Here is a 26,733-nt window from a genome sequence, read left to right on the forward strand (position 1 = left end):
AACCATTATGCACAGTATTAAGTGATTTTCTCTGGTACACAGCTAGGAGAGGAAGCGTCTAATTGATAATGAGAAACAGTCTAGTTTAATTCCAGGAGATGATACTATATTTAAACCATTGGGGATTGAATAATTGGGAATTAGTTACCCATAATACACATTATGTGATATCAGTGATGCTGATCAATATGTCAGAGACTATTTAAGCTCATCATAGCAAAATTTATAGGCATTAGAATGTTTGTACAAATACACACACTCAATGTGATTATCCTGTGATCTCTCATTTGCTTCAAGAGGAGACATTATATATATACCATTTTGGTCAGATGTTAAGCTCATGCTGTTTTAGTCACTGGCTTAGTGACCTCACAAACAGCACAGAACAATTACCAGTAACTGGATGTATTAACATTCTGATAGATATTTTCAGAAAAATGAAGATCATACGCTATACCCATACTGACTTAATTTTCTGGTTTTCTTCTCTGTAAGTTTTTTTATTAACTGCATTGAATTATGTGACACAGTTTTATCTGTAAGTTTTAAAAGCAGTTACAGAGCTGTGCATCCAAGGTGCTGGACCCATTTTTTATTGGTGTTGATTCAACCTAGGCATTGGCTAGTAGAAGGATGGGTATGAAGTGAGAGAACACCAGCCACACCACATACCTTTGTGGAATAAAGACCCAGATTCTGGAAGGGATTCAGGGCAATGAGGATGTCGCCCACATAGACGTAGATCTGATCTCTGGAATAACACTTCTCCAGTTGCTCTGATACGGTATTCTGTAACAAAACACATCACTTTCTCTTCACCAGGGATGGTCAACGACAGGTTGGAAAGTAAGCAATGAACAATCAAACATCTGGAATCTGAACCAAGCACTTGGAAGAAATAGACAAATGATGAGGAAGAAATGTAACATCAGATCTCTAGGGCCCTGTTTACTGGATGGGTCTTTTCTCTGGCCTTGAGACTCACAGAGGAATGGCATTTGCAAAAATAAATAAATAAATAAAGGCCATAGAAAGAAACCAACCCAGTACTTTCTGATTTACAGTACTGGTAGCTATAGTGACCAGTGCAACTTACAATCCATATGACTAGAAATTTACATCATTGGAAAATTTCATATTTCAGGATTCAAAGTGGTGTCAGGGACTTTTGATTTGCAGGTACTGTAAGACTTCAGAATGTGGGATGATTTTGGCAGACAGGATTTTTTTTTAAAGATTTATTTTTATTACAAAGTCAGATATACAGAGAGGAGAGACAGAGAGGAAGATCTTTCGTCCAATGATTTACTCCCCAAGTGAGCTGCAACGGGCTGGTGCGCGCCGATCCGAAGCCGAGAACCTGGAACTTCTTCCAGGTCTCCCACGCGGGTGCAGGGTCCCAATGCATTGGGTCGTCCTCAACTGCTTTCCCAGGCCACAAGCAGGGAGCTGGATGGGAAGTGGAACTGCCGGGATTAGAACCGGCGCCCATATGGGATCCCGGGGAGTTCAAGGCGAGGACTTTAGCCGCTAGGCCATGCTGCCGGGCCCAGCAGACAGGATTTTGAGGAAGCCCTGGAGTTGTTGAATTAATGTTAACCTTACCCAAACGATTACTTCTATTCACAACACATCTGTATTTGCTGCCTCAGGCATGTATCAAAAGTGTTGAAAAATAAAAAGGTGTTTATCAGGAAGGAGAGAAGTCTTCATCATTTATTAGAAATAAGCTATTTACTTCTCTTATTATCTGATTATCAGTGATAAAAAGGGAAAGGGGGGAAAGAAAGTTGAGATTGTAATGTATTGGCTTGGATTTCCATCTTCACAAGAGATGCTTGTAGGATATCTAGGGAAGTTGGAACAAGGAGCTTCAAACAGAATTCACAGCCTTAACAGGTGATCTGTGAGGGAGCTGAGCCTTTGTAATACTGGGAAGAAGACTCATACACCTGGGTACTGCGCCTGAGAGCTGGAACAGGAGAGGAAAATAGGGTGGAAGACACAGGAAGCTGCAAGTTTTGAATACAGGGAATCACACGTGTCAGACCACCAGGAAGAATTAAGAAGGGTAATCAATGACTTCACAACTCCTGTCTGGGGGACTTCACTGCTCTACCATTTGAGCCTCAACAAAACAACAACAACAACAACAACAACACTTGACATTTTGTCTGGAAAAAGATGTGAGGAGGATGAAACTTATACATATTATTCAGAGAACACCTGCCCACACATTAAATCTATAATGTGTAAGTTCAATCAAACTGAATTCTTACCTCATCCAAAACTTCTAGGGTTGCTAAATCATCTACATCATTAAGATTGGAAATTAAGGATCTGTTGAAGTTTCCTTTCTTGGTGTGAATCCGTTCATGTCTGTGGAGAAAACCCATTTCTAATTCAAGGACTTGTTTATTTTTTAATGAACCATGTATTTTTCTTAGAAGTGATTCTTTGAAATTGTTGCTTAGCATATAACAGTCGTGTGCCTTTATGGGATGGAATGTACTATTAACACATATTAAGGACAAACCAAGTAACTAATGAGCCAGTCTTGCCACCCTTTATCTTTTCTTTGCATTTGGAGCCTACAAGTTCCTTGTTTCTGTTCTTTACAAAGTATGGAGCACTGTGATTTATAATTCACATATGTGAACCACTATGCTACCAGAATCCAAGAACTTGTTACTTTCAGCTGCACTTTGATATTCATTAGTCAAATTTTTTCTGTTCTCTCACCTTTCACTGGTCTAAATTCAGACTGAATATTTTTTGAACTCCTATACAGGAGACGGAATACACATCATCTGTCTCTCTGTCTGCGTTATTCACATAAAATAAAATAATGATCAGTTCCATTTACTTAGCTGTAGATGTCAAGATCTCATTCCTTTTTATGGCTGAACAATATTCCATTGCATATAAATATCACCATTTGCTCACCCATTCATCTGTCAGTGGGCATCCATGTTGATTCAATACCTTGGCTGTTACAAATAGTGCTTGTATGAATATACCAGTGCTAAGATTGGCTCTCTTCCATATGCTGATTTGCACTCTTATCAGTAGTGTATAAGGGTTCCTTTGTCGCCTTAGTGCCACCACCATTTACTGTTTTTACTCTTTTTGATCATGGCCATTCTAAATTGGGGTGAAATGATACCTTATTATGGTTTTGTTTGCATTTCCCTGTTGTCTTGTGCTACTGAGCACTATTTAGTTGACTTATTGGGCATCTGTATTTTGCCTCCTGAGAAATGTCTGTCCAGATACCTTGCACAGTTTTTGACTGGATTGTTTTTTGTTGTTGAGAGATTGTCAGTCCTAGTAGAGATAAAGTTGAGACACATGTGGCTGAAAGTCCCATGAGACTGCAAAACTCTCAGGAAGTTATTTACTTAATGTAGTGTCATTTACAGAAAATGTCCTAAATTGATTTTGGCTTTTTTGTTTGAATTTTCCCTCCCCATTGGAAAAATTCCTACATGTGAAACTTACATCCTGGGTAATCAAAAAAGCCCATACTTGCTATCAAGAATTATCTTTTATTTGTCCTAAAGCTTTCTCTAAGTTCTTTTTAAAAAGTTTCATTCATTTTTATCGGAAAGGCAGAGTTACACAGAGAAAGACAAGAGAGAGAGAGAGAGAGAGAGAGAGAGAGAGAGAGAGAGAGAATCTTTCATCTGCTGATTCACACCACAAAAAGCTGCTGTAACATTCAGAGCTAGGTTAGTCTGAAAGTAGGAACCAGGAGCTTCTTCCAGGTCCCCTACATGAGTTCAGGGTCACAAGCACTTGAGCCATCCTTTACTGATTTCCCAGGCCATAAGCAGGGAGCTGAATAGGAAGTAGAATAGCTGGAACTTGAACCAGTACCCATATGGGATGCTGGTACCACAGATGGAGGATTAGCTTGCTACACCATGGCACCAGTCCCTCTAAATTCTCATGTGTGATTTGATCTGTTATCAACTGGTGAGTCATCAAGATTTGAGTTTGTTATGTTTCCTTTGTTTTTGGTCTGAGGTGGTATCAAGTCATTTGATGGTTATGAGATGGTAATTTTTTTAAACATTTTATTATTATTATTATTATGTTATGATACAATTCCATATTCCATTATCCCCTTTCCAATTTCCTCCCCCCACCTAGTTCCTCTATATCATTACTAAAATATAGTTCTTCATACACAGTCATATGTTCATCTTTGCGGGCATGGACAATGGCAGAGTCCAGAATCCTATTGTCAATGGCGTGAACTGTTTCATTGTAAGTCCATCTTTGTCTGGAAGTAGAAATGCATGCTACACTGCATCCTCACATCTGGATGTTAGTCTCCATTTCACAGGTACTGTACATCCCCTCAAATGAAAAGTCATAATACAAAATGAACAATAGAAAGAAAAATAGAAATTTACAATGCCCTGAAGTTAAATGACATGTTACTAGATATGACAGTCTCCATTACACAGCTACTCTACATCCCCTTAAATGAAGAGCCACAAAAACAAAATCAACATCAGGGAGAAAAAAGAAATTAACAACACCAAGAAGTTAAATAACATGCTACTGAATGACTAATGTGTCGCTGAAGAAATGAAAATCAAGAACCTACTTGAAGAAAATGATGCCACTGCATGATCTATGAGTCATTGAATGATTAAATCAGAAGGAAGTGTTTTGAAGAGATGAAAGCAACAGAAAACAAAACCCATGCGATACAGTTTCCTCTGATATCTGTTGGTGATATGTGTCTCCTCCAGACAATAAACAGATGGGTTTTGTTTTTAATCCAGTCTACCAATCTATGACATTTGATTGTGCTTAAGCCATTTACATTCAGATTTTAAAATGTATAGGTGGTACTTTGGTCCTGTCAATTTAGGAATGGGTTGTTCATTAGTTTAGTCTTCTGTTGTCATTTTACTGGGATGTTCTTCACATTTTCTTTGGTTTTGTTGGGTGCTATTCCTCTTCTCTGTCAAAGAACATCTTGAAGTATCATTCGTAGCGCAAGTTTGAAAGAGGCAAATTCTTGTAACTTTTCTTTACTGTGGAAGAATTTTATTTCATTTTCAAAGACAAAAGAAAGCTTTGCTGGATATGTTATCCTAGGCCGACAATTTTTTTCTTTTAGAATCTGGAATATGTCACTCCATTCTCTTCTTGCCTGTAGTTTCCTGTGAGAGGTCTCCTGTGAGTTTAATTGGCATTCCTTTATATGTCAGTTGGTTTTTTTCACGTGCACATTTATGCACTATCTTTTCCTTATGTTCAATTGAAGAGAGCTTGAAGATCATGTGTCTTGGTCAAGCCTGTTGGGAGTTCTGTGCCCCTCCTGGATCTTGTTTCCCAATTCTTTCTCCAGATTAGGGAAATTTTTCTTTATTATTTCATTAAATACATTTGCAAACTCAGCTTCTCTTTCTGCACTTTCTGGGACTCCCATAACTCTTAGATTTGGCCTCTTAATAGTGTCTTTCAACTCTTGAATACTTTTTTTGGCCTGATCCAGCTCTGCTTCCAGCTGTTTGTTTGCTTCCCTCTGATGAGAAGAAAAAACCTTCCAATTCTGAGATTCTTTTTTCTGCTTGCCTCATTCTATTTTGGAGACTCTCCACTGTACTTTCAATTTGCTCTACTGTGTTCTTAATTTCTGATATATCAGCCTTGATTTGCTTTATTGCTTTCTTAAATTCTTTGAACTCTTGCATGAGCTTCTCATTTTTGATCAAAAGCTTTAAAATGAGTCTTATGGATTCTGTGTCCCCCATTTTCTTGATGTCTTCCTCAGTTAACTCTGAGGTTGGCATAGTGTTTTGCTCCTTTGCAGGGGGATCTTCAGTAATATTCATTGTGCCTTTGTCTCTTCTTTTGCTCTTGATCATTGTACTTCTGGCTAGCACAGTCTTCTCCTTGGGGCAGGTCTCTAAGCTGTGTCATCCACAGGTCTCCTATGCGTTTTTACTTATTGCAGTTGGTACACAACTTCTTGCTTGCAGCCACTTGTGCCACTCCCTCCAGCGAGTTTCAGGTCTGGGGTCTTATGTTAGATTTCCACCATGGTCTCCACAGCCCCAGCTCCTGCCTCACCACTCTCCACCTCCTGTGACACTGTGCTGAGGCTGCACCGTTGTCTCTGCAACCTTTCTCCCACTTCCGGTTGGAGCAGGTCCCAGGATTAGACACCAGGTGTCCTATATAGCTAGGTTGTTGGTGGTGCTAATCTTGCCAGAACCTGTTGGACATTAGGTCTGGGTGCCACACGGACCTATTTTGACCCATATGATGCCACAGTCAGTATTATTTTCCTGTGGGACCAGTGCAATCCACGGAACTCAGCAAGTTCTCGCGAGCTCAGCACATGAGCAGTTCACAGTTGTACCCTGCAGTCCTAAAGCTATTGCCACAGTGTACAAAATGGTGCCTGACGTACCACTGCTAGAAATGTTGATCTGTTGGCCATCAAATCTGAGGGCTATCCAGACCTGTCTTAGGTGGAACCTGTAGAATGCCACATTGCTGCAGTTCACTGAGTCAGAAATGAGTTCACACCCAGCTCAGCGTATGCTCAGTGCTTTCCCTTGCCTTTGCCTCCTTATGGAAGTGGCACCTAATTCAGCTCTAAGGGGCTGAATGGGCTATGAAATCCACCCTGTTCTTGCACTGCCGGTCTGGGATCTGCTGCTCTGTCTCTGCTCCTGGTCAAATCAAACGGAGCAGTAGACGGACAGTTCTTTGTCTGGGTTCACCTCCCAAGCTCCCAGTGAATGTCCCTTTCCAGCTGGTTGCTGGTGGAGTTCTGGCTGCTGGTGGAGTTCAGATTGCCCTTAACTGAATGCTGCTGGAGTATCAGTCGCTGCAACACCACACCGTTGTGTCCGCTGCTTTCCTGTGTCTGTCAGTCTCCAGGCACCCCTCTGCTGCTGTTCTGTCTTCTCCTACTTCCTGGAATGTGTCCTCTCTGCTTCACCCTGATTAAATGTTTCTCCGTCTGTTTAAACCTATCCTTACCCTATTCTGCCATCTTGATTTGATGGTCATGATATGGTAATTTTAAGGAATTACAGTTCAGTGAAATTCAGCAGGAAATAACATAAGCCATATTCTAAAAGCCCAAAATGTCAAATGTATTTGTAAAATCAATTTCAAGCATAAGAAAATTTATTTTCAAAGGGAAACATTGCAGGAAGTTTAAAAATAGCGTGAAGATCTTGATTAAATGTGATGGCTTGAGAAATTGCTGAGATGTACAGGATTTGTTTAGACTTTCCCAGATATCCCTTTTATTTTGCACAGAACTGTAATGTCAGTGTTCATTTGGGTGCATACTTTTAAGCCTCTGAATTTATCCACTCCTGGACAGGGGAAGGACTGTGAAGAGCCCCTGGTGCTCAGAAACAACAGTTTCTCATTGCTTAGAAAGTCAAGTGTATTAGTCACCTGTTCCATCTGCTAAGGCGAACTGCTGCTTTTCTCATCAGCTGCCATTCTCCCTCACTGACCAAAGTTCATGTCTCCTACTGGTTCTTTTCTCTTGCCTACATCACTGGCTGTTCCTTCTCAGCTGTTATATTACCCATGTGACAAACACTGACAAACTATACCTCCTTCTTCTTCAGCATCTGGTTTCCCCCATCTACCCTCCCATTTCTGTACTTTCCAGCAAGAACCTTCGGAACATTGGTCGATTGTTTCTTCAGGTTTCAAACTCCACACTACAGGTCAGCAAGTTTATTTTGGATACTTAGGACCATCCTATTGCTAATTATGCGGGAAGGTGAGGGAACCTGTGACTCAGGTAAGAATAGCTTGGAAAGTTGGCCTCTGACTACTGATAAGATATATGAGTGCAAGTAAGGATTGAAAAAAAAAACCAACCAAATGACAGTCTGCTTTCCTTCTAATTCAGAGCAAGTATCTAATTGAAACTTAGTTTTGTCCACTGTTCTTAACTCTGATGTTTTAAGTCAACATGATTCTTACCTGGTTTATGGCAATCACTGAGATTTTTTTAATATCAGAAATGTCAGGTCTCTGATCAGTCCTTCTCTGTGTGCCATTCAAAGTAAGGACTCTAGAATCCAACCCCAGTCCACCCTGCTGTTTCCCTCCTCCACCCCAACATTGTCTTCTGGCAGTGCCTCCAGCACCCAGCGTACTGGAGTCTATACTGACTCATCTCTCCCACATGACCAATGTCACAAGGCTAAAGTAGCTCCCTAGATGTGTGACGGTTGAGTGGACAACCGCTGAAAACTTTCTTTTTTTATCAGACACACAAAAATGTGCTAATTGGGGCAATTAATACTAATTGTACCAACTGCAGTAGCCTAGAAGCTAAAGTCCTTTCCTTGCACAAGCCAGGATGCCATATGGACACTAATCCCAGCAACCCTGCTTTCCATCCAGCTCCCTGCTTGTGGCCTGGGAAAGCAGTCAAAGACGGCTCAGAGCTTTGGGACCCTGAACCTATGTGGGAGATCCGGAAGAAACTCCTGGCTCCTGGCTTCGGATCAGCTCAGCTCTGGCTGTTGTGGTCACTTGGGGTGTGAATCATCAGACAGAAGATCTTCCTCTCTGTCTCTCCTCCTCTCTGTATATCTGGCTTCCCAAGAAAAGTAAATACATCTTGAACAAAAATTATATTAATTGATGGGGTATCAGGTGATGTTCAATACACATGTAATATCAGTCACAGTCAGAAGTGAGAAGTTCTATCTGCCATTTTTAGCATTTAACAGAGCCCTCAGTTCTTCCTGCCTTGCTCTATTTTTTCTTTAGCATTCACCACTTCTTATTTATTATATGTATGGTCTTCACTTTCCTACAGGCTTGTCAGCTCCAGGAAAGCAGGATTTTTGTCCCATTTCTGAAAATATTTTATTTGCTGACTGATACACCTCATACTTCTATATTAGAGTCCCACAAATAGTGGATGAGTGGAATGCATTTCTTGGACAAAGAGGTGAAACCTTTTGTTTTGCTGAATGTTCCTTGACTGTGAGACCAAAGAAAGTATCTTCCTATGTTTTCTATTCTAGTTATAAGCAATTGAAATGTTGAAAGAAAGTTTTATAGGCCCCCCCTATATGGATCCAGGAACCCAACTACTTGACTCATTTTCTGATACCTTTACAGGCACATACATGAGCAGCAAACTGAATTGGAACTGCAGTGGTTAGGACTCAAACTGGCACTTGGCTCTGGGCTACCAGCACCAGAGCAGAGTTTCTTAACTCACTCACTGTGCTACAACAACAACCCTTTCACTCATGCTTTAATTAAAGTCTTCACTTATGGAATCTTTCCTCTTTCTTATGTATTTCTCTAAATATATGCTTTTTTTATTTTCCTGGACTACAGACTTAGGTATGTAGTCATAAAAAGTTGCAGCAATGTTAAAAGAAGGATCAGGTTGTAGAAATGATGCATGGAAACCAATGGAAATCTCTCCCAAGTCAACTGTGTATCTAAGCCCTTGAGTTAATTAGAAATATCTGTAATAGTGATTTCTCTACAATTTTCTGTGTATAGGTATAGATATAGATGTAAATATAGATACCTTCTATGTGTGTGCGTGTGTGTGTGTGTGTGTGTGTATCATACATATTCCTGAGTGGTACTCTGTGCTTATAAAATGGTTATGATCACATTTAAACAAGTTATTCGTATACTTATTTAAATGACTGACTTACAGATAAAGAGATTGAAAAATAGAGATACAAAGAGGAAAGGAAAGAGGGAGAAAGGGAAGAAGGTAGGGAAGAACAGAAAGAGAGAGATACCCTATTGGCTGGTTCAGTTCCCATAGCCCTGCAACAGCAGGGGACCAAGGCCAGGAACCAGTAGCTTAACCCCAGTCAGTCAGATCAGTGGTGGGAACTCAACCACTTGAACCAGCACTGTTGCCTGCAGGGTCTGCATTAGTGAGAATCTAGAATCAGGAGTTGGGAATTCCAATAGGGTGACCTGTTTTTGTAGATGATGAAATGAAACTGTCTTTGCAAGAGCAATTGGTGGTTACTTTCCATTTGCTGTGAATTCTCAGTACCTTTCTTCTCTTTATTTGCAGCTTAAAGATAGGGGAAAGCAGCCCAGAAGAGAGTTTCTCTAAGTAGAATCTTCTTGCAAAGATGAACACTAGACTCTACCATTGCTAATACCTACATGTTAAGAGTAGAATATTGAAGTCGAGACTACAGCTGAAGGACGGCATTATTGTAAAACACACGGGACAATGGGGATGGGAAAAGAGGGAGGAAGGAAAGGGAAGAAAGAGAGGAAGCCCAATACCCACAAACCTGTAAAATAATAATAATAATAATAATAATAATAATAATGATAGATGACATGGTATAATGCCTTTTCCACAAATCATATGAAGAAATGGGTCCCTGGAGAGTGGGCAACTGTTTTTATTGCATCTGTTTTATTCCATGGGTCAAAATAGCACATTCCTTATTTTAAAAAAGTGAAAATACAAATTACATAAGAAAAAATATTTACTGTCTTTTCAGTAGTAATAAAAACAAACAGAACTTTTGAAAACTTGAGCTATATAGATCTTTTGCTTGTCATTATTTCCTAAACAATACAGTAAAAGTCTAAATTTACATGGCGTTTCTATTTTGTTATGTATTTTAACTGAACTAGAGATAACGAAAATATATAAGAAGATTGTATTGCAGCATTTGATGCTAAGGGATTGAACATCTGTGGATCTTTGATCTCATGTTGATCCTGGAGCAACCCCCAGCAGCGGATATCAGCTCTTCAAGTCATTCATGGAAAAATGCGTATTATGTAAAATACTTATGGATGTAATATTTTTGTAACTATACAAACTCGTGCCAATTTGCTGTAGCGTGTCTGAACAGTGTCTAATTTTAGGCACTAAGCAGAAAACATCAGTATAAAAACAGCCCCTAATGCTGCTAAAATTGGGAGAAGAACAAATTCCAAATTTATGGTGAGGCTTGAAGAAAGAAGGGCAGAATCATTGCTACTTTATGAAAAGATTACTTATGGCCAAACGTCCCCATCCCCCTAATTAGTAGCTTATTTGCTGTAAGAATGATGGGTAGTGGTGGACCAGCCACATCAAATTGTGAGGCAAGCATTCATCTTGTTCATGGCCTAACTGAAGCACACTGATGAGGAGGAGCAGAAACAATCACCAACACTTAAGTACTTTCATGGGTTCAGCTTACACAATTCTCACACTGGTACCCAAGCTGTAGATCGGCTGCAGACACAAGAACATTTGATTTTCATGGGAATTTTTTGCAAATGGGATCAAGATCTTGAGGCTTATTGCCAGCTATCCGTAAAAGAAGATAAGACACAGTTTTACCAGGCCAATCCTGAAGACAACACACAACCAGAGCAATGGCTACCAAGAGGTGGTAATGGCAGATCGATCAAGAGCAAATACCATAGCAATAGGTTTGGGGGGATGTGCAAAGCAATTTGCTTGTTGACTTCCTGTTGGGCTGAAAGAACAATAAATCTGGTACCAAAGGGATGACTCACTGGCTAATCCAGCTCCCTGCAAGCACCAGCATCCCATATGGGTGCTGGTTCCAGTCTTGCTGCTCCACTTCCCATCTAGCTTTCTGCTTATGGTCTGGGAAAGAAGTAGAAGATGGCCCAAGTCCTTGCGACCCTGCACCTGTGTGGGAGACCCAGAAGAATCTCCTGGTCCTTGGCTTTGGATCAGCTCAGCTCTGGCTGCTGTGAACATCTGAGGAGTTAACTAGCGGATGGAAAAAATCTCTCTCCTTCTCTTTGTAAATCTTCCTTTCCAATAAAAAGCAATACTAAAAAAGAACAATTCTGTTTATCTTGAGAGCATTCAAGAAAATTAGTGAAAGTTTTATCAGAAAAACTCAAAGGAAAGCATCACTACAGAGCCCTTCTCCATCAAGACAATACTCCTCTTCCTTCCTCTTGTAACACACAGGCAGTTTTACAAAAAGCTTATTTTCAAGGGAACCTCTCTTTCTCCATTTTGCAATGGGAAAGTGACTGAAAGGAGATGGTTAAAAGCCCAGGTGTCGGTTATTTGGGGATGGATTAAGTGGTTGGTATTATTGCTTACAAAAATGTCTTGAACTTGATGGAGCTTTTATTGAAAAACAAAGTTTACATATTTTATTTTTATCTTTCATTTCCTTTTTTTCTACAGATATTTTGAAGTCCTTTTGTTCATATATCACATGTATGGTGTTTTCAGGAGAAGTTGGGGTACAAGTGAATCTATTTAAGAATTAGCTATAAAATAACAGTATAAAGGGACTTGGAAACATTTGTGAAAATGAAATTAAAAGATAAGTTCTTTATACTAAAATTTTGAAATCTATGCATAGTTTATTCACAATACTTATTTTTCATGGGCATTTCAAAGTCACTTCTATTTAAATTTTCTGTTTCCAAGACTGCATTTGACATGATTGAGTCTACAATTATTCTTTCTATTTTTTAAAAAATATGTGGGAAATTCTGATCTTAGATTTTTCACTAAAAAAAAAACCCAGCTGTATTTGCATACATGTAGAGTATTTACCTTCAAAGTAAATAGAAATTTTCCAGTCCCAAATTTTATTAAATGTAGTCAGCCCCCTCTCTTGTAGAGATGATAAAAGATAAGTGAGAAAGCAAATATGATGAGGGCAGCTGAACAGGCTGAGATCATATGCATGGCACGAGGGAAGGCCATTCTGAATTCCACTCAAAGACTGAAAGACTTACCGGCTCTGTCTTAAACCTTGGCTATTATCCTTAAAAAAAAACAAAAACAAAAAACAAAAAAACTCTCCCCTGTCTAAAAAGTGGTTAAAATTTTTATCTACTCTAAAGAATGACTTTTCCCCATAACATACTATCAATAAATTCTTTCATGAAAGCATTTGACATGAGAGAACAACGTATGTGGAGGATTAAAAATGAGATAGCATTCAGGAAACACAGTTCCTTTGTGCTCTTATTCAACTCCTACATCTTGTTTCCTTGCAAAAACAATAGGGGAAAAGTGTCCATGTTCAGTGTGCTGCTTCCCAGGGGACACTGTGGAAGTCAGTAGTGACTATACTTTTACTCAGTTGGGTGTTTTCTTACGGCAACAAGAGCACACATAGGATCAATCAAAACTAGGCAATTGCTAATTTGAGGGGAAATAAATAAATAAATAAATAGACATTTGTTGTGATATTTCCTGTAGCACTTAAAATATACAATTAGGATCTTGATAATTCCCTAGAGTATGTGTGTGTTGTCCTTGTAATAAAATTAATTAAAAAAAATTGAAACAGAGTGAGTAGTCATATCTGTTGGCTTATATTCAAATGCCTGCCATAGCTGGGACAGGGATAGAACTTGCAGGCAGAAACTCAATACAGATTTCCCATCTTGATGGCAGGAACCAGCTATTTGAATCATCACCACTAGGTTAATCATGATCACCCAAGTCAACATAACCTAGATATCTAGTTTCCGAATGCTTCTAGCATGTCAGGGGTGTTATCAATTTGATGGCCACTATAAAGTTAGTTGTTTCCTCAGAGCATGTCTTTAATTTAAAAAAAAAAAAGGAAAGAAAAAAAATCAGGGCCTTGCATGACGGCTCAGTAGCATAAACCCTTGCTTTGCACGTATTGGGATCCCATATAGGTACTGGTTTCTGTCGCTGCTACTCCACTTGCCATCCAACTTCTGGATTATGGCCAGGGAAAGCAGCAGAAAATGGCCCAAGGTTTTGGAACCCTGCATCCACATGGGAGACCCAGAAGAAGCTCTTCGATCCTAGCTTTGGACAGGCTCAGCTCTGACTGTTGTGGTCACCTGAAGAGTGAACCAGTGGACACAAGATCTTTCTCTCTGTCTCTCTTTCTCTGTAAATCTGCTTTCCCAATAAAAACAAGCAAATCTTTTTAAAAATCGTATCTTTAGAAAAACATGAGACAAGATTCCTTGACCATTGAACATTTACTACATAGTAACATAAACCCAAATAGCAGTGCATTAAAGAAATGGGCTAACATTTCAGCGTTCCCTTAAGCAGCTCCTGTGGAGAGCGGTCTTGAAACTCCTTTCAGCTTTTTTTCCCCTGCACACCAGCTACTACCTCTCCTTGCACATTTGGATCCCCTCAGAGCACTTAGCAGCAGAAATGCTCATGGTGATCTCCAGGGAGCACTTGATTGCTTATTCCTCTCCAGAGTCCTGGAGACCATCCTTTCCGTCTATTGAGCTCTTAGTTTGGAAACTTTCTTTTTTTTTCTGTAAGAGGGAATGGTGAGGAGAGGCATAAGGAAACATTTCCCAAGGATCATGGTCTCAGGAAGTCTTTGCTATACCTCCTCTGTCTCCCCCTCAACCCCAAACCCCCGTTCCCTGAGCTCTGCATTAGGGACAGATGCAGCTACCAGCATGTGCCCTCAGAAAACATTTTTTTCTAGCATAGCTGTGCTCAAACACTTCCAATTTGCTTGACAAAACTAAAGTTGACTTGGTCACGAGTCAGACTGACATATAACTTACCAGATGTGTGTGTGTGTGTGTGTGTGTGTGTGTGTGTGCACGTGTTTGCTTGCTTCAAGATTCTAGGTATTGGACTTGAGAAAGCTGGCTGGCTCTGGTCAGTGAGTCCTGGTGATTCAGTTTATGAACACAAACCAAAAAAACCATGGTGATACTGTGGTTCCAACCAGCTTCCTATTGCCTGACTGGAGACCAACGTGCAGCTGGTCCTGGTCTTGGACACCCTGCTCCTCTGCCCCCCTTGCCTCTGCTTTCTACTCCCTTCTACCACTCTCCTGCTAACCTGAGAATTGGTGAGCGTCTTCATGACAGGGTTGACCACCCTCTCTGGCTGCCAGACTCTTGAATAAATTTAATTTCCTTGCCTCAACTCTTGTCATGCGATAGAACCCCAACTTCGGGTAGGTGAGCAGTCCCCCCTTCAACACCCCATTTCTGGTACTACTAGTATTCCTAGTATTCCTTTTTTCCCCCCAAAATAAATTGTAATCCTCTACAATAAAATCTTGCTTAGAATATAAACACATGTACATACTCACACACACACAAATAATTTTTTTTAAAAACCCACAAAAGCCTAAAAACAAGTACATCTCAATAGATTCTTTACCCCAGGTTACCAACTTGCCTTGACCATCACACTTTATTAGACCTACCCCTTGCTCAAGGTGAATTTAGCAGCCTTTCAACACTCACAGTTCTCTACCAGCCTGTATCAACATGCAAATTATCTTTACGGAAATAGTGGCTCCTTTTTCATTCTTTTGAGACTAGCTTCCAGCTCTGTTGTTAGCAAGCAGCCATATTGTTCACTAATTGACATTTTCTGGACTCATGATGGACTCCCGTCTGAGTAGAAGCAGCACTTCTGGCTACCTTGTTCCCTGCAAACGGTGCTTACTGCATGTGAAGTTGAGATACCTGCACTTCTCACCTCACTTTGCAGAGCCATTGGGACTGATAAACACTAATTGATGTAAAAAATGAGGAAAAAGAAATCCTATCTGCATCCCTGGCTTGACTGGGTTGCTGTGGAAGGCCGGGCTGCTACTCTGGTGGCCCAAGCCAGTGGCTGGGATTCAGGTGTCTGTAACAAAGCCTGGACTCACACCAAGGTTTGCATCGACAGATGGCAGAAAGAGAAGTCCCAGCCAAGGATGCTTAGAGACACACGAAAATTATATATACCAGAGACTAATATTTGCTACTTCCAAAGGGGGAAAAAAAGGAGAAAATATGACAGGTTAAAGTTCAGGAAGAAATATGATGAAGAAAAGATAATCATGGTAACAGGTCATTGCATCTAAAATCCCGGCTGCAGTCTGTAGGGATCCAAGCACAGGGCAGGAGGCTGGATTACAGGAAGACTTTTGCTCACATGAGTCCAATTTATCTGTCAGAACCTGATTCAAAGCCTGGCACATGGGTCATCTAATGGAAATTTCTTCTACTTCCTCTCTACTCTCATCACACACTCTTTTTATCTTTTTCATAGGACTTAGACTCCTTACTTTGTATAATGATTACTTACATGTTCATTCCTTTCACTGAAATGTAAGGTCCTGACATGGGGCTATGTAGAATTATTATCTAAAGCTTTTTACAATGATCTCAATATGATTTTCATCTAAATCCACAATTCCTATGACAGTGAGGATTATATTGCTATTAGTATAGCACTGAGTGGGGAATTAAGAAATTGAGTCTTGCTTTGGATGCAAAATGAAAAGGGTAGAGGGATATGTCAAAATAATCTCTAGATTTCCGGGAGACAATGGGATGAGTAGTGGTGCCATTAACAAGAGGAGGAACAGATAATCTTGGATGGAGCAGCATAATGTCAGCTTGGGAGATTGCATGGCTCAGATTTTGTTCTTCAATGAATTACTTAAGGCAAGTAACTTTATGATGAAAAGGGTTTTGGAAGTCCAAGTCCAAGATTAGGAGACCCCCTTAGTTTAGTGACTGGTGAGGTTGGTGTATAGCAATGGCCATGTGTATGCGGAGTCTCTCTCTCTCTCTTCTCCGTCTCTCTCTCTTCCTGTCTCTCTCTCTTCCTCTCTCTCTCTCTCTCTCTCACACACACACACACACACACACACACGAGAGAGAGAGAGAGAGAGAGAGTGTGTGTGTGTGTGAGAGAGAGAGAGAGAGGAAGAGAGAGAGAGAGAGACAGAGGAAAAGAGAGAGAGAGGCTAGGTGCAATTTGGGTTTTCTGACAGCTCTTTCATGAGAGGTGTTCTTAGAGAGTACATGTACAGGATCCAAGCAGCCTACCTTTAGAGCAAATCCACATCTTCTGTTCTCTAAGTTCTAACCCTTTTATCATTACTCTATGATTTTAATGTTAGCATGAGGTCAAGACTCAAATCACAACCGAATTACAGCAGAAAGGGTAACTTTGAAGTTTCTTTAAAGCATTCAGGCAGAGTGAGGAACATCCCAGATGGCTGTCATTAGAGCAGATGGGGGTCACAACTTCAAAGTTGCCTGTGTTCAGGAAAGGGGAGAAGTGTTCCAAAGTGTGAGTAATTTTCACCATGATGGAGTCGCAACCATTAGAGGAAAATTATCTTGCACAGAAAATAGAAAGCATGACAAAGTCTTGCATTGTGTTCCATTGAAAGAACCCTATAATTACTTCCTATTGATTTTCCTGCTTCCTTCTTTTCCTTATTTTGCTTTGTCAAACAAAGTCCTATTTGAGCACATTTCTATCACTTAAGAAAGAATGGACAGTTTGAAGCAGGCTCTTTCCATACTGAATGGGCTGCACAACATTTTAGTTTGTCTTTCATTTGTGAATCCTTTGAGATATGTCTAAAATTGTCTTATGTTCTGGCTATATATTCTGGGACACAAGCGCTGATTTCAACAGAGCCACAAACAGCCAGTATTTGGAGTCTGAGAAACAACCACCTTTGTGTTCCAAAATTCTTATAATCCAATCCAAAAAGCCATTCCAACCCCCCTTTCCTCTAAAAAATGATGTGAAATTATGCAACAATTGATGCACAACAAAGTTAAGTACCATTAACATATTGAGGTCAAGTAAAATATTAAAGTTAGTTTGCTTTGTATAGAAACACAAAGAAGTTTGAAATGGTAACATGCCCACAATATAGCTTTTACCAAAAGAAACTTCGGTTTGAAATTTGTTCTCATTCAAATAGACAATGGGCTGGACTTCTCCTTTGTTTACAAGGAATGCAAATCATAGCTTAAAAATGGTTTTCAGGCGACCACTCCAGACCTGCTTAAATATTCTCTGCAATGGGTTGTATCCACTGCTTCAGCAGCTCACCAGACCCTTCCACGTGGGGACAAATTCCAGGCCAATTGTGCATGGAACTCTCTGTCTATCACCAGAACTGGAAGGAGATGGGAGCAGGTGTTTCTCATCGTGGGGTTTGCCCAACAGTAAGGATATGGGAACTGATTATGTGGGATCAGGTGGCTCAGGTGGGGACCGAGAACCTTCAGATGTGACACAAAGCTCCAAGTTAGTTTGCACCTACTTTGATTTGCATGTGGCATTCAAGAACCCAGTGGTGCTTAGGGAAACATTGGGGGCAGGTGGACGGGCATCAGGGCCATCTCTGAACTGCCTGCCCTCAGGGTGGACATGGGCAATCCGGACTCCCTTTGCTTCAGGCCCAAGCTTGGCACTCTGCCTTTCTCTCTGTTTCCTGAGCCATCTTCTATTTTTCACTCAACTGCTTTTCTTTTCAAGTTGGCCTGAACTGCTCTAGTCAAGAATGCTGAGCCGTACATTTCAATTACAAATGGCTTCTATCTATTTTCATGAAACTGGATAATTGAATATTTTAAAATATCAGATTCGAAAAGGGAAACTTAAAAAAAGTTCCTAATTCAAGTATCCACTGCCTGCACTCCCATATAGTCAATTTTAACTTCTGTAAAAATGCATTTTTCTGGGTCTGGCAGCTAAAGCCTAGCAGCTAAAGTCCTTACTTTGCACATATAGGCTCCAGTTCTAATCCTGGCAGCCCCATTTCCCATTCGGCTCTCTGCTTGTGGCCTGGGAAAGCAGTCGAGGACGGCCCAAAGCTTTGGGACCCTGCACCCTCATGGGAGACCCAGAAGAGGCTCCTGGCTTCTGGCTTTGGATCGGCTCAGCTCCAGCCGTTGTGGCCACTTGGGGAGTGAATCAATGCACAGAAGAGCTTCTTCTCTGTCTCTACTCCTTTCTGTGTATTTGACTTTCCAAGAAAAATAAAATAAAATATTTAAAAAAAAGCATCTTTCTGGGGTTTCCAGGAGTGCATATCCTGGAAGGAGACAGATACTGTACACATATCTTCACTCCTCTAAACAGTGGAGTAGGTTTAAGATGCATGATTTCCAGGTTTTAAGTGGTACTAAGAAAGTTCTTACACTCATTCCACAGTACCTCCCAGTAGTATCCTCCTTCTCCCTTCTTCCCAGCATCAGCACGAAGAGTTTAAAGTTCTCAGTTTAACACAGTTTTCTTCAGAGGCTGGCACTGTGGTGAAGTGTGCTGAGCCACTGCAGGTGACAGTGGCATCCCATATCAACATACAGGTTACTGTCCCGGTATCTTCACCTTTGAAACAGCTTCTTGCTAATGTGCCTGGGAAGACACTAGGTGACAGCTCAGGTACTTGGGTCCTTGGGACAGAATTCCTGGCTCCTGGCCTCCACCTGTTCTAGGCCCTGCTGTTGTAGCCACTTCAGTAGTGAATGAACGGGTAAAAAAATATCTAAGTATCTTTGTCTCACCCCCTCTCTATCACTTTTCTTTTTAAATAAATCTCTCTTTAAAAAGAGAGACATTTCTTTACAGATGAGTATTAATTCTTGAAAAATGATCTCTTGAAGGATGTACCTCACTTCAACTATGAAGGATACCATCCCGTACAGAAAAATGTGAGCTTTGAGACAGCCATGTTGACTTAGTACAGTCATATTTTAGTTCAGTTCTACCAATATCATGAACTGTGACAAATCAAATAGTATGATCTTCAAGAAAGATACTCTGTCCAGTGTGCTGCGAACAATATATCTGAGTTTCTGCTCTTTTGCCAAAGTCCATCTCAAAGTGAGGTGACTGAATGCCGAGGGCAAGAAAATCAACCCTTTCCTTTGACTTGGGTCTAAGATCTGTGTGGTCAAGAGGGTGTGGAGGTTAATGCCATAACTCTGCTTTCACTCATGGAAAGAAAACTTTTTTCAAATATTTAAAAATGAAAGGAAAAAGACAGAGATGTTTTCTACAAGAAGATGAGTGTTACAGGAGACCTAACATTTAAGACACATTGGGTTAGAAACCACAGGGCTGACTCCAAGTTCAGAACCAGATATGGTCAGTAGAGGCCTGGAGGAGAAAGACCCTGTAGCAAAGACCCTGACCCAGGACTGGGGACACAAATGGGACTGGATGTGGGGGTACCCCACTTGAAAGAGAAAAGTGGGAAACCACTGCACCTGCCTCTGAGTGCTTGAGACTTCAGGATGGATCACAGATCTGAAGACTACATTCTCAACCCAGGTCTGCAATGTTCTTCAAATCCTGATGTAGGAAGGGCTCTGAACTGGAGGATCTTGAAGTCAGGCTACGGTGACAGCAAAACACACAAAGTAAAATATAATGTGGGTGGAAAGGAAAAAGAAATCAGGAGCATTCTCATCCAGATATGCTAATTTATAGAAGGAAGTTACATATTAAGTAAACGAATGAGCTCAATAATCAGAACATGTCACCTTTGTTGAAATGTGAATCTGAAAGCGGCTTTTTAGATTTTAAAGATTTTGAAGAAATCTTTAAGCTCAAAGAGAAATTGAACAGAATAGAATTTATGAAAAAAGCAATTAGCTGGTCTGATGTTTGACCATTTGTGTATGTTACACAACATGGACACCTTTGAAACAGCTCAAAGGATTCACAGACAGCAGACACACTATAATGCTGCCCAACCATGCAGCATTAAAGGTATCTGGTTCAAGCTATCACTTCTTTATTAGATGTGGGACAATTTGTGTTATATGAATATCTTGTAAGATGTGAATGTAAAATCCTTAGCTAAAAGAAAAAAATGAGAAATCATAGATATTGACACAGAATTAACATAAAATGTAATGAATGTGGTCACTTCTAGACCAAGCCCAGTCCCATGAGAAAATCAGCGGATTAGAAACAAATGGAAGAATGCATTCAGAGACTGAGGTATGTGGCAGAGACTGATGAGTGGTTGAAGAATGTGGAAGAAAATTGACAAAAAAAATGTAAGGAAAATTTGGAAGTTTCAACATTCACTTCTCAGGAGAAAAAGAATTAAAGAATCAATACCTGATGGTAAGGAGGAAGCTTGGATCCCAACCATGAAGACTCCCAGACCTTCACCACAAACTATTAATACGAGCAACAAGGACTATACCCCAACTGCCAAGGAGGCCACAGGAAATTGGATGCCCTCGGAGGCCGAGTACTCTGAGGTCACCCACCCCCAACCGGAGCTTCCGCAGGGGATGGAAGAAGTCCAAACACTACCGCGCAGAAACCAACGTCATCGGAAAGACAACCAGAAGCCCTGAGCGGTCCGCAGAAACAGAAGAACAATAAATGTCCTTCGGGACCAGGGAGGAGAGCTTGCTCTGGTCCGAGCCTGGCTCTACCTCTGGACCCCCGCCCTCCCTAGCAATGACCATCGGGATCGTTGCGAAAACCCCTCACAGCAAACAAATAATCATGCAAACTAAAAAAACCTAAAATAAATAGACAAACAACAAAAAGTAGAGCTTGAAATCTGACAGGAAAGAGCTGGTGTGGATTGGCTCATGCCTTGCTGGGTGGGACACAAAGATTAGTTACTCCTCACCATGGTGTTGAGGATTTTCCTGCACACCCCCCCCCAAATGTTCTGCACCTTAAATGTCGACAAATATCTTGTTAGAGTTACAAGCCAGTCTAGATTATCCTAGAATCTGCCAAGATCAGCAAAATTATACTTCAACACAACAAATGGCTAAATACTAAAATGAAATAGACACGAGACAGCTGAATGGTACCTTATAGCCATTTTAAGGTATATAGCAGCCGGTCCTGTATATAAACTAAAATTGAAATGTCAATGAGCTAATCATAGGTTGAGGTTAGGACTTGCTTTTTTTTTTTTTTAACGTACTGGTTACTCAAAACCATGTCAATTCCATAATATTGCAAATTGCTGTTGATGTTATATTGGGACTCTTAATTGACTGGGATGATATTCTACCAGCTCTAACTTCGGACCAGAAATGGTCTCCCCAAGAAACTTCAACCCATGTGGACAATAAATAGCTGGACTCTATGCTTGGTATATGTTTGCAAGGAAAGAATCTTGATTGAATTTGAACTGTAATACTGCATCAAGGTGGAGGAATCCACCAGGGAGGAGGCAAAGGGGAGGGGTGGGGGGATTCCCAGAGCCTATGAAACTGTCACATAGTGCAAAATAATTAATAAAAAAAAGAATCAATACCTGAAAAGAATAATGACTGAAAGTTCCCTTAATTGAGTAAGGCATGAGTTTTTGTTTTGACAACATATTCTAAATTTTTAATGGGATAACAAGAATACATCCTGTAATTCCAAAGTGCAAGTCCTGCACCTAACTCAGTGTCTAGTATATAGCAGTTTTCTATAAGCTTTTAACATTTATTTGAGAGACAGACTCACTCCAAGGATACTGCCAAAATCCCAGATCTGACATCTCTAACTTTATTGGCTAGTAGAAGAAACTATGTAAGAAAATACATGCCCCTACCCATTCTCTAATGAAGAAAATATTCTGCATTCTGAGGAAGTTGCTGGAAGGGTGCTGCCAGGAGTTTGACCAATCTCAGGAAGCCACACAACACCAGCTACTCACTATGCCTGCAAGTCTATGGTCGCAACCAAGGCACTTCACAAAGTCTTTTTTTTTAAAAAAAAAACCTTTATAATTACTGCATTCTACAGCTTTACAGTCTTAAGGGAGTTTTTGGACTCTTGAGACAGCATTGGAATACCTGGCCTTTTCCGTGCCTCCCATACATTGATGAATGTCGATGAATTCCATGAGCTGTTTTTGTAGCATCACATCTTTGCCTTCGATTTGGGCAATGAATTTATGCTGCAACAGATCTGACACTGTTGGACGCTTCTCATAATCTTTAATCAGGCACCTGCACTGGCAAAATAGGAACAGGTGATTATTCACATTCCTAAAACACTAACAGAAGAGAGTGATGCTACCCACACACGTTCAGCCCAGGCTCATCTCAAAAAATTATTAAACTGTAGCATATGATGAAACACCTGCTGGTGAAGGTGTGTATCTGTGGGTAATGATGTGGCTAGGATGCTGATTTTCAACCATACGCCACCTCCTCAGTCTCCCAGCTGGTGGTATGCCTGCATGGGGGTAAGTACTCTCAATCTCCACCAGTGGTCCAAAGTCAGAAGCGAAAGATCAGTGCCTGTGAAGGCTTTCCAGCTTCCACACTTATGCAAAATGAACACACATTTTTCATTTCCCTTCATGAATGTTTTCAACGGCTTCTTGGTTGTAAAAACTGCTAACCCACGTGACGAGTGAGAGGTAACCCACTGAGGGTGCTGAAACGCAAGTCAGATGTCTCTTCAGGATGGACTAATGTGTATCATTGCTTCTTGGCAGGTCGAAAGACAGAGAGCTCACCTCCACTGATAGATGTGGAAGGAACCAGGGGTATTGGTACATGCTGCCAGCGTTGCCTTCCCCTTCCCTCTAAAGAGTTTGTGAGAACACAAGGAGACTAGATAAGCCTTGGCCTCTGCACTTGCACTTGACAACATCCCTAAGCACGTGCTCTCAACTGTATTATATTTAAGAAATGGCAATCACACTTACCAGATCTCAAGGGAGAGTCACATTTCTTTTGTGAAGTTTGCCAAATTAACATCTATTGATGCTGTCTCCAATGCATTAATCAAGGGGGTCGTCCAACACCTTATCCGTTGAAGGTGAAGGCAGAATAAAACTGTGATGGAGATTTATAAGACAGATTTCTAGCTACTATAGACTCCTAGTTGCTATTCAGTTGCCTGGGGACATTGTTCTTAACCAAATATTTGTCCCACTTATACTGTTCACTGAATTTCAAAAGCATAAGCATGCTCTAAACACGATTATCTGATTCACTGATCCTGATGAAAATTGTCTCACTGTAATGAGCGTTAATAATGGAGAGAAATGGAAAATTAAGCAACTGAGAAGATCATGGCTGAGTGGAGATGGTGAGGGCACAGTGACAAAAGGCAGGTGGACAGGAGAGTGCGTATAGGAGAGAGGGGAGTGGCCAGGAAAGTATTGAAGCAGAGCTGTGGATTCATAAACACACAGGACCCAGAGCCCACTCTCTGAGCAGACATTTGAACTTCCTATGGCTGCTTCTTTCAAAGAACAGAATGAAAACTTCTGGGAGATACTGAGAAGGGCAGTGGCATCACTTAAAAGGTCCATTCTGAAGTCACAGTTAGCAATATCTCTGTCTTACTCACTTGCTGATGAAGTCGTTGAATTCTGCTGACCACAGCTCAGGCTGTCTTAGTTTTGGCGGTGGATTCCTGGAAAACAAAAAGAGCCAAATGTGGATTGTGTACACTGGTCAGTCCAAGCATACAAACATGCTGGGCCCCACAAGCTAAGGCATGGCCATGGTGACAAGATCTGCCAGTTGTGACTAAGAATCAGCATTAGTTCCCAACCCCAAAATGGGTCACTTGTGATTAGCCATTCTTGATATAAAAGGGTGGGTTCTCTGAAAACACTCATAGATGACTTAGTATCTCCAATGTGTTTTTTTTTTTTCAAAAAAAGATGTACTTATTTGAAAGGCAGAGTAAAAAAGAGAGAAAGTGTGTGTGTGTGTGTGTGTGAGAGAGAGAGAGAGAGAGAGAGAGAGAGAGAGAGAGCGAGAGAGAGAGAGAAAGATATCTTGCTGGTTCACTCCCCTAAAGACTGTAATGGACAGAGCAGAGGTAAACTGAATCCAGGATCCAAGAGCTTCTTTTGAGTCCCCTACATGGATGCAGGTCCTAAGGCCTTGAGCTATTTTCTGTTGCTTTCCCAAGCACATTAACAGGGATCTGGGTGGAAGCGGGCAGCCAGAGTTGCAAGTGATAGCTTAACTGGCTGTGCCATTATGCAAACCACTAAATGGTTCATTTTTTTTTCTTTCCTCTTAAAGAAACTGGCTTTTGCTTGTGATCCCTAAGCAAAGACATCAATACCTAACAAAATAGAAACAATGATTACTGGGGGAAGATTTTGTTAGTCCCGCAGAGAATGTCTAAGAAGTGCTGTGGGTGCCAAGGGATGACCTGCAGGGTAATGGTTCCAGGAGTTGGGATGCTTTTGTTATTAGATTCATGGCAGGAAACAAGGGTCATAAAAGTGCTACACATATAAGGAACTAGAGCACGTTATTTGCTACAAGGCTCTGAATACCACTTCAGAGATTTTGTTAGTCAGTTGTTTCATTCTAAGCTGAGCAAACCTCTGTATTTCTGGCAGGCTGATAGATATAAAGAAGCATTACTTGGCAAGGAGATGGGCTGCTTCATGTGATCAGCTGAGGTGTGATGGCCGAGCAGGTTGAAGTACTGCTAAATGTTCATTCCAGCACAAGAAGAATGGAGATACTTTTTATCTTCAGCTCTGCACTACTTCCTGAATGACTGCTTGTGAACCTCATGTACAACTATATGGGCTCATGGGGGAGAGGCTCAGCTACTCACGCGCCCCGCATCATGCTGAAGTTTGGCTCACAAGTGAAGCCAATGAACATGGCAACAAGTAATAATTTCCTCCAATGGCCTGGTTTATTGTTTCTTGGCCTCTTGAAAATTTCCTAGTTTAAAATTTATTGGCTTACTTTGACTGTCACAAGAAAGCTTGGACGATTTCAGAATGGCCAGAACTGGGTACTTTTTCAGATTCCTTTTTTCTACATATTTGCACAATCAGTGGTCTTGGTGCTCCTTGGGGAGATACATAAAAAGTGGGGCTGGCACTGTGGCAAAAATGGGTTAAGCTGCTGCTGGTGGTCTGCAATGCTGCCATCTCATATGAGCACCTGTTCTGCTCTGCTTCTGGTCCAGCTCACTGCTAATGTATCTAAGAAGCAGCAGGATGGCCCAAATTCTTGGGTGCCTGCCACCAACATGGCTTCAGCCCGTCCCAGTTCCAGCTCTGATCACTGAGGGAGAGAAACAGCAGATTAAATCTATCTTTCTTTATCTCTTTCTCCTTCTGTCTGTAACTCTGAAATAAAAAAATAATCTTTTAAAAATTATTTTAAAAGACGTATTTATTTATTTGAAAGGCAGAGAGATGGAGACAGAGGATGAGGGATAGAGGCAGAGAGACACAGAGATCTTTCATCCTTTGGTTTACTCCATGAATGACTATCACAGCCAGGTATGAGCCAAGCTGAAGCAAGAAACTAAATTCTGGCTTCCTGCATGGATGAGAAAAGGCCAGGCACTGGGCCATCATCTGTTGCTTTTCCAGGTGCATTAGCAAGAATTTGGGCAGCTGAGACTCAAGCCATTGCCAGAGTTGCTTATGGTGGCTTACCTCAGTGTGCCACAAGGAATGCCAATCCTATGTTTTCCCTAAATTTAACAAAATATTTTGTTCTTAGCATAGCTCATGTTTTGTATCTTTTCTGTAACCTTGTTCCTCCGCTTGCCAAACAGGTCATTGATTTTAGAAATAATTTAGCCTGAATTAATACTGAAATTGCTATGTAACGTAATATATATGTAAGGTATAGTTTGGGGCATACACATTGCACAGGAAATCCAAACAAGTTCTAGTTCCTTGAGGACTACAACATTCTCTGCTAGAGCTTTCTATACTTGCTTCTGAGTTTTATAGGAGTCAGGACCACATTTGTATAATGGAGTATGTGGTGACAACCTGGACATCTGATAATCTACACTGGTGGCACATCCTGGCTCCTTGTCACGAAGGATCTGCATGGGCTGTTAATTATAATTCAGGTACCAGGTAGAGCCCTGAAACAAGATTACAAGATTTTGAAATAAAGACAGGGAATCTGTTCATATATGTCTTCTGAAATACCTAGTAATTATTCAACACAAATATCAACAGTGTTTAGAGAAATTGGAGATAC

The 26,733-nt window shown here is 40.8% G+C and overlaps 1 protein-coding gene across 1 annotated transcript in view; it reads right to left on the reverse strand.

The window, feature by feature from the left end:
- Positions 1-26,733, reverse strand: part of MYO3A (myosin IIIA) — a 174,886-nt gene that overhangs the window by 91,267 nt on the left and 56,886 nt on the right. Inside the window, exons 7-10 of the mRNA XM_058669751.1 lie at positions 24,092-24,157; positions 22,579-22,734; positions 2,280-2,379; positions 673-789 (exon numbers count right to left, since the gene is read on the reverse strand). Of these exons, the coding sequence (XP_058525734.1) occupies positions 673-789; positions 2,280-2,379; positions 22,579-22,734; positions 24,092-24,157 (439 nt within the window). The remainder of the gene's footprint in view (positions 1-672; positions 790-2,279; positions 2,380-22,578; positions 22,735-24,091; positions 24,158-26,733) is intronic.

Source organism: Ochotona princeps, chromosome 10, assembly GCF_030435755.1.
Source record: "Ochotona princeps isolate mOchPri1 chromosome 10, mOchPri1.hap1, whole genome shotgun sequence".
In the NCBI taxonomy this organism is placed as follows: domain Eukaryota; kingdom Metazoa; phylum Chordata; class Mammalia; order Lagomorpha; family Ochotonidae; genus Ochotona; species Ochotona princeps.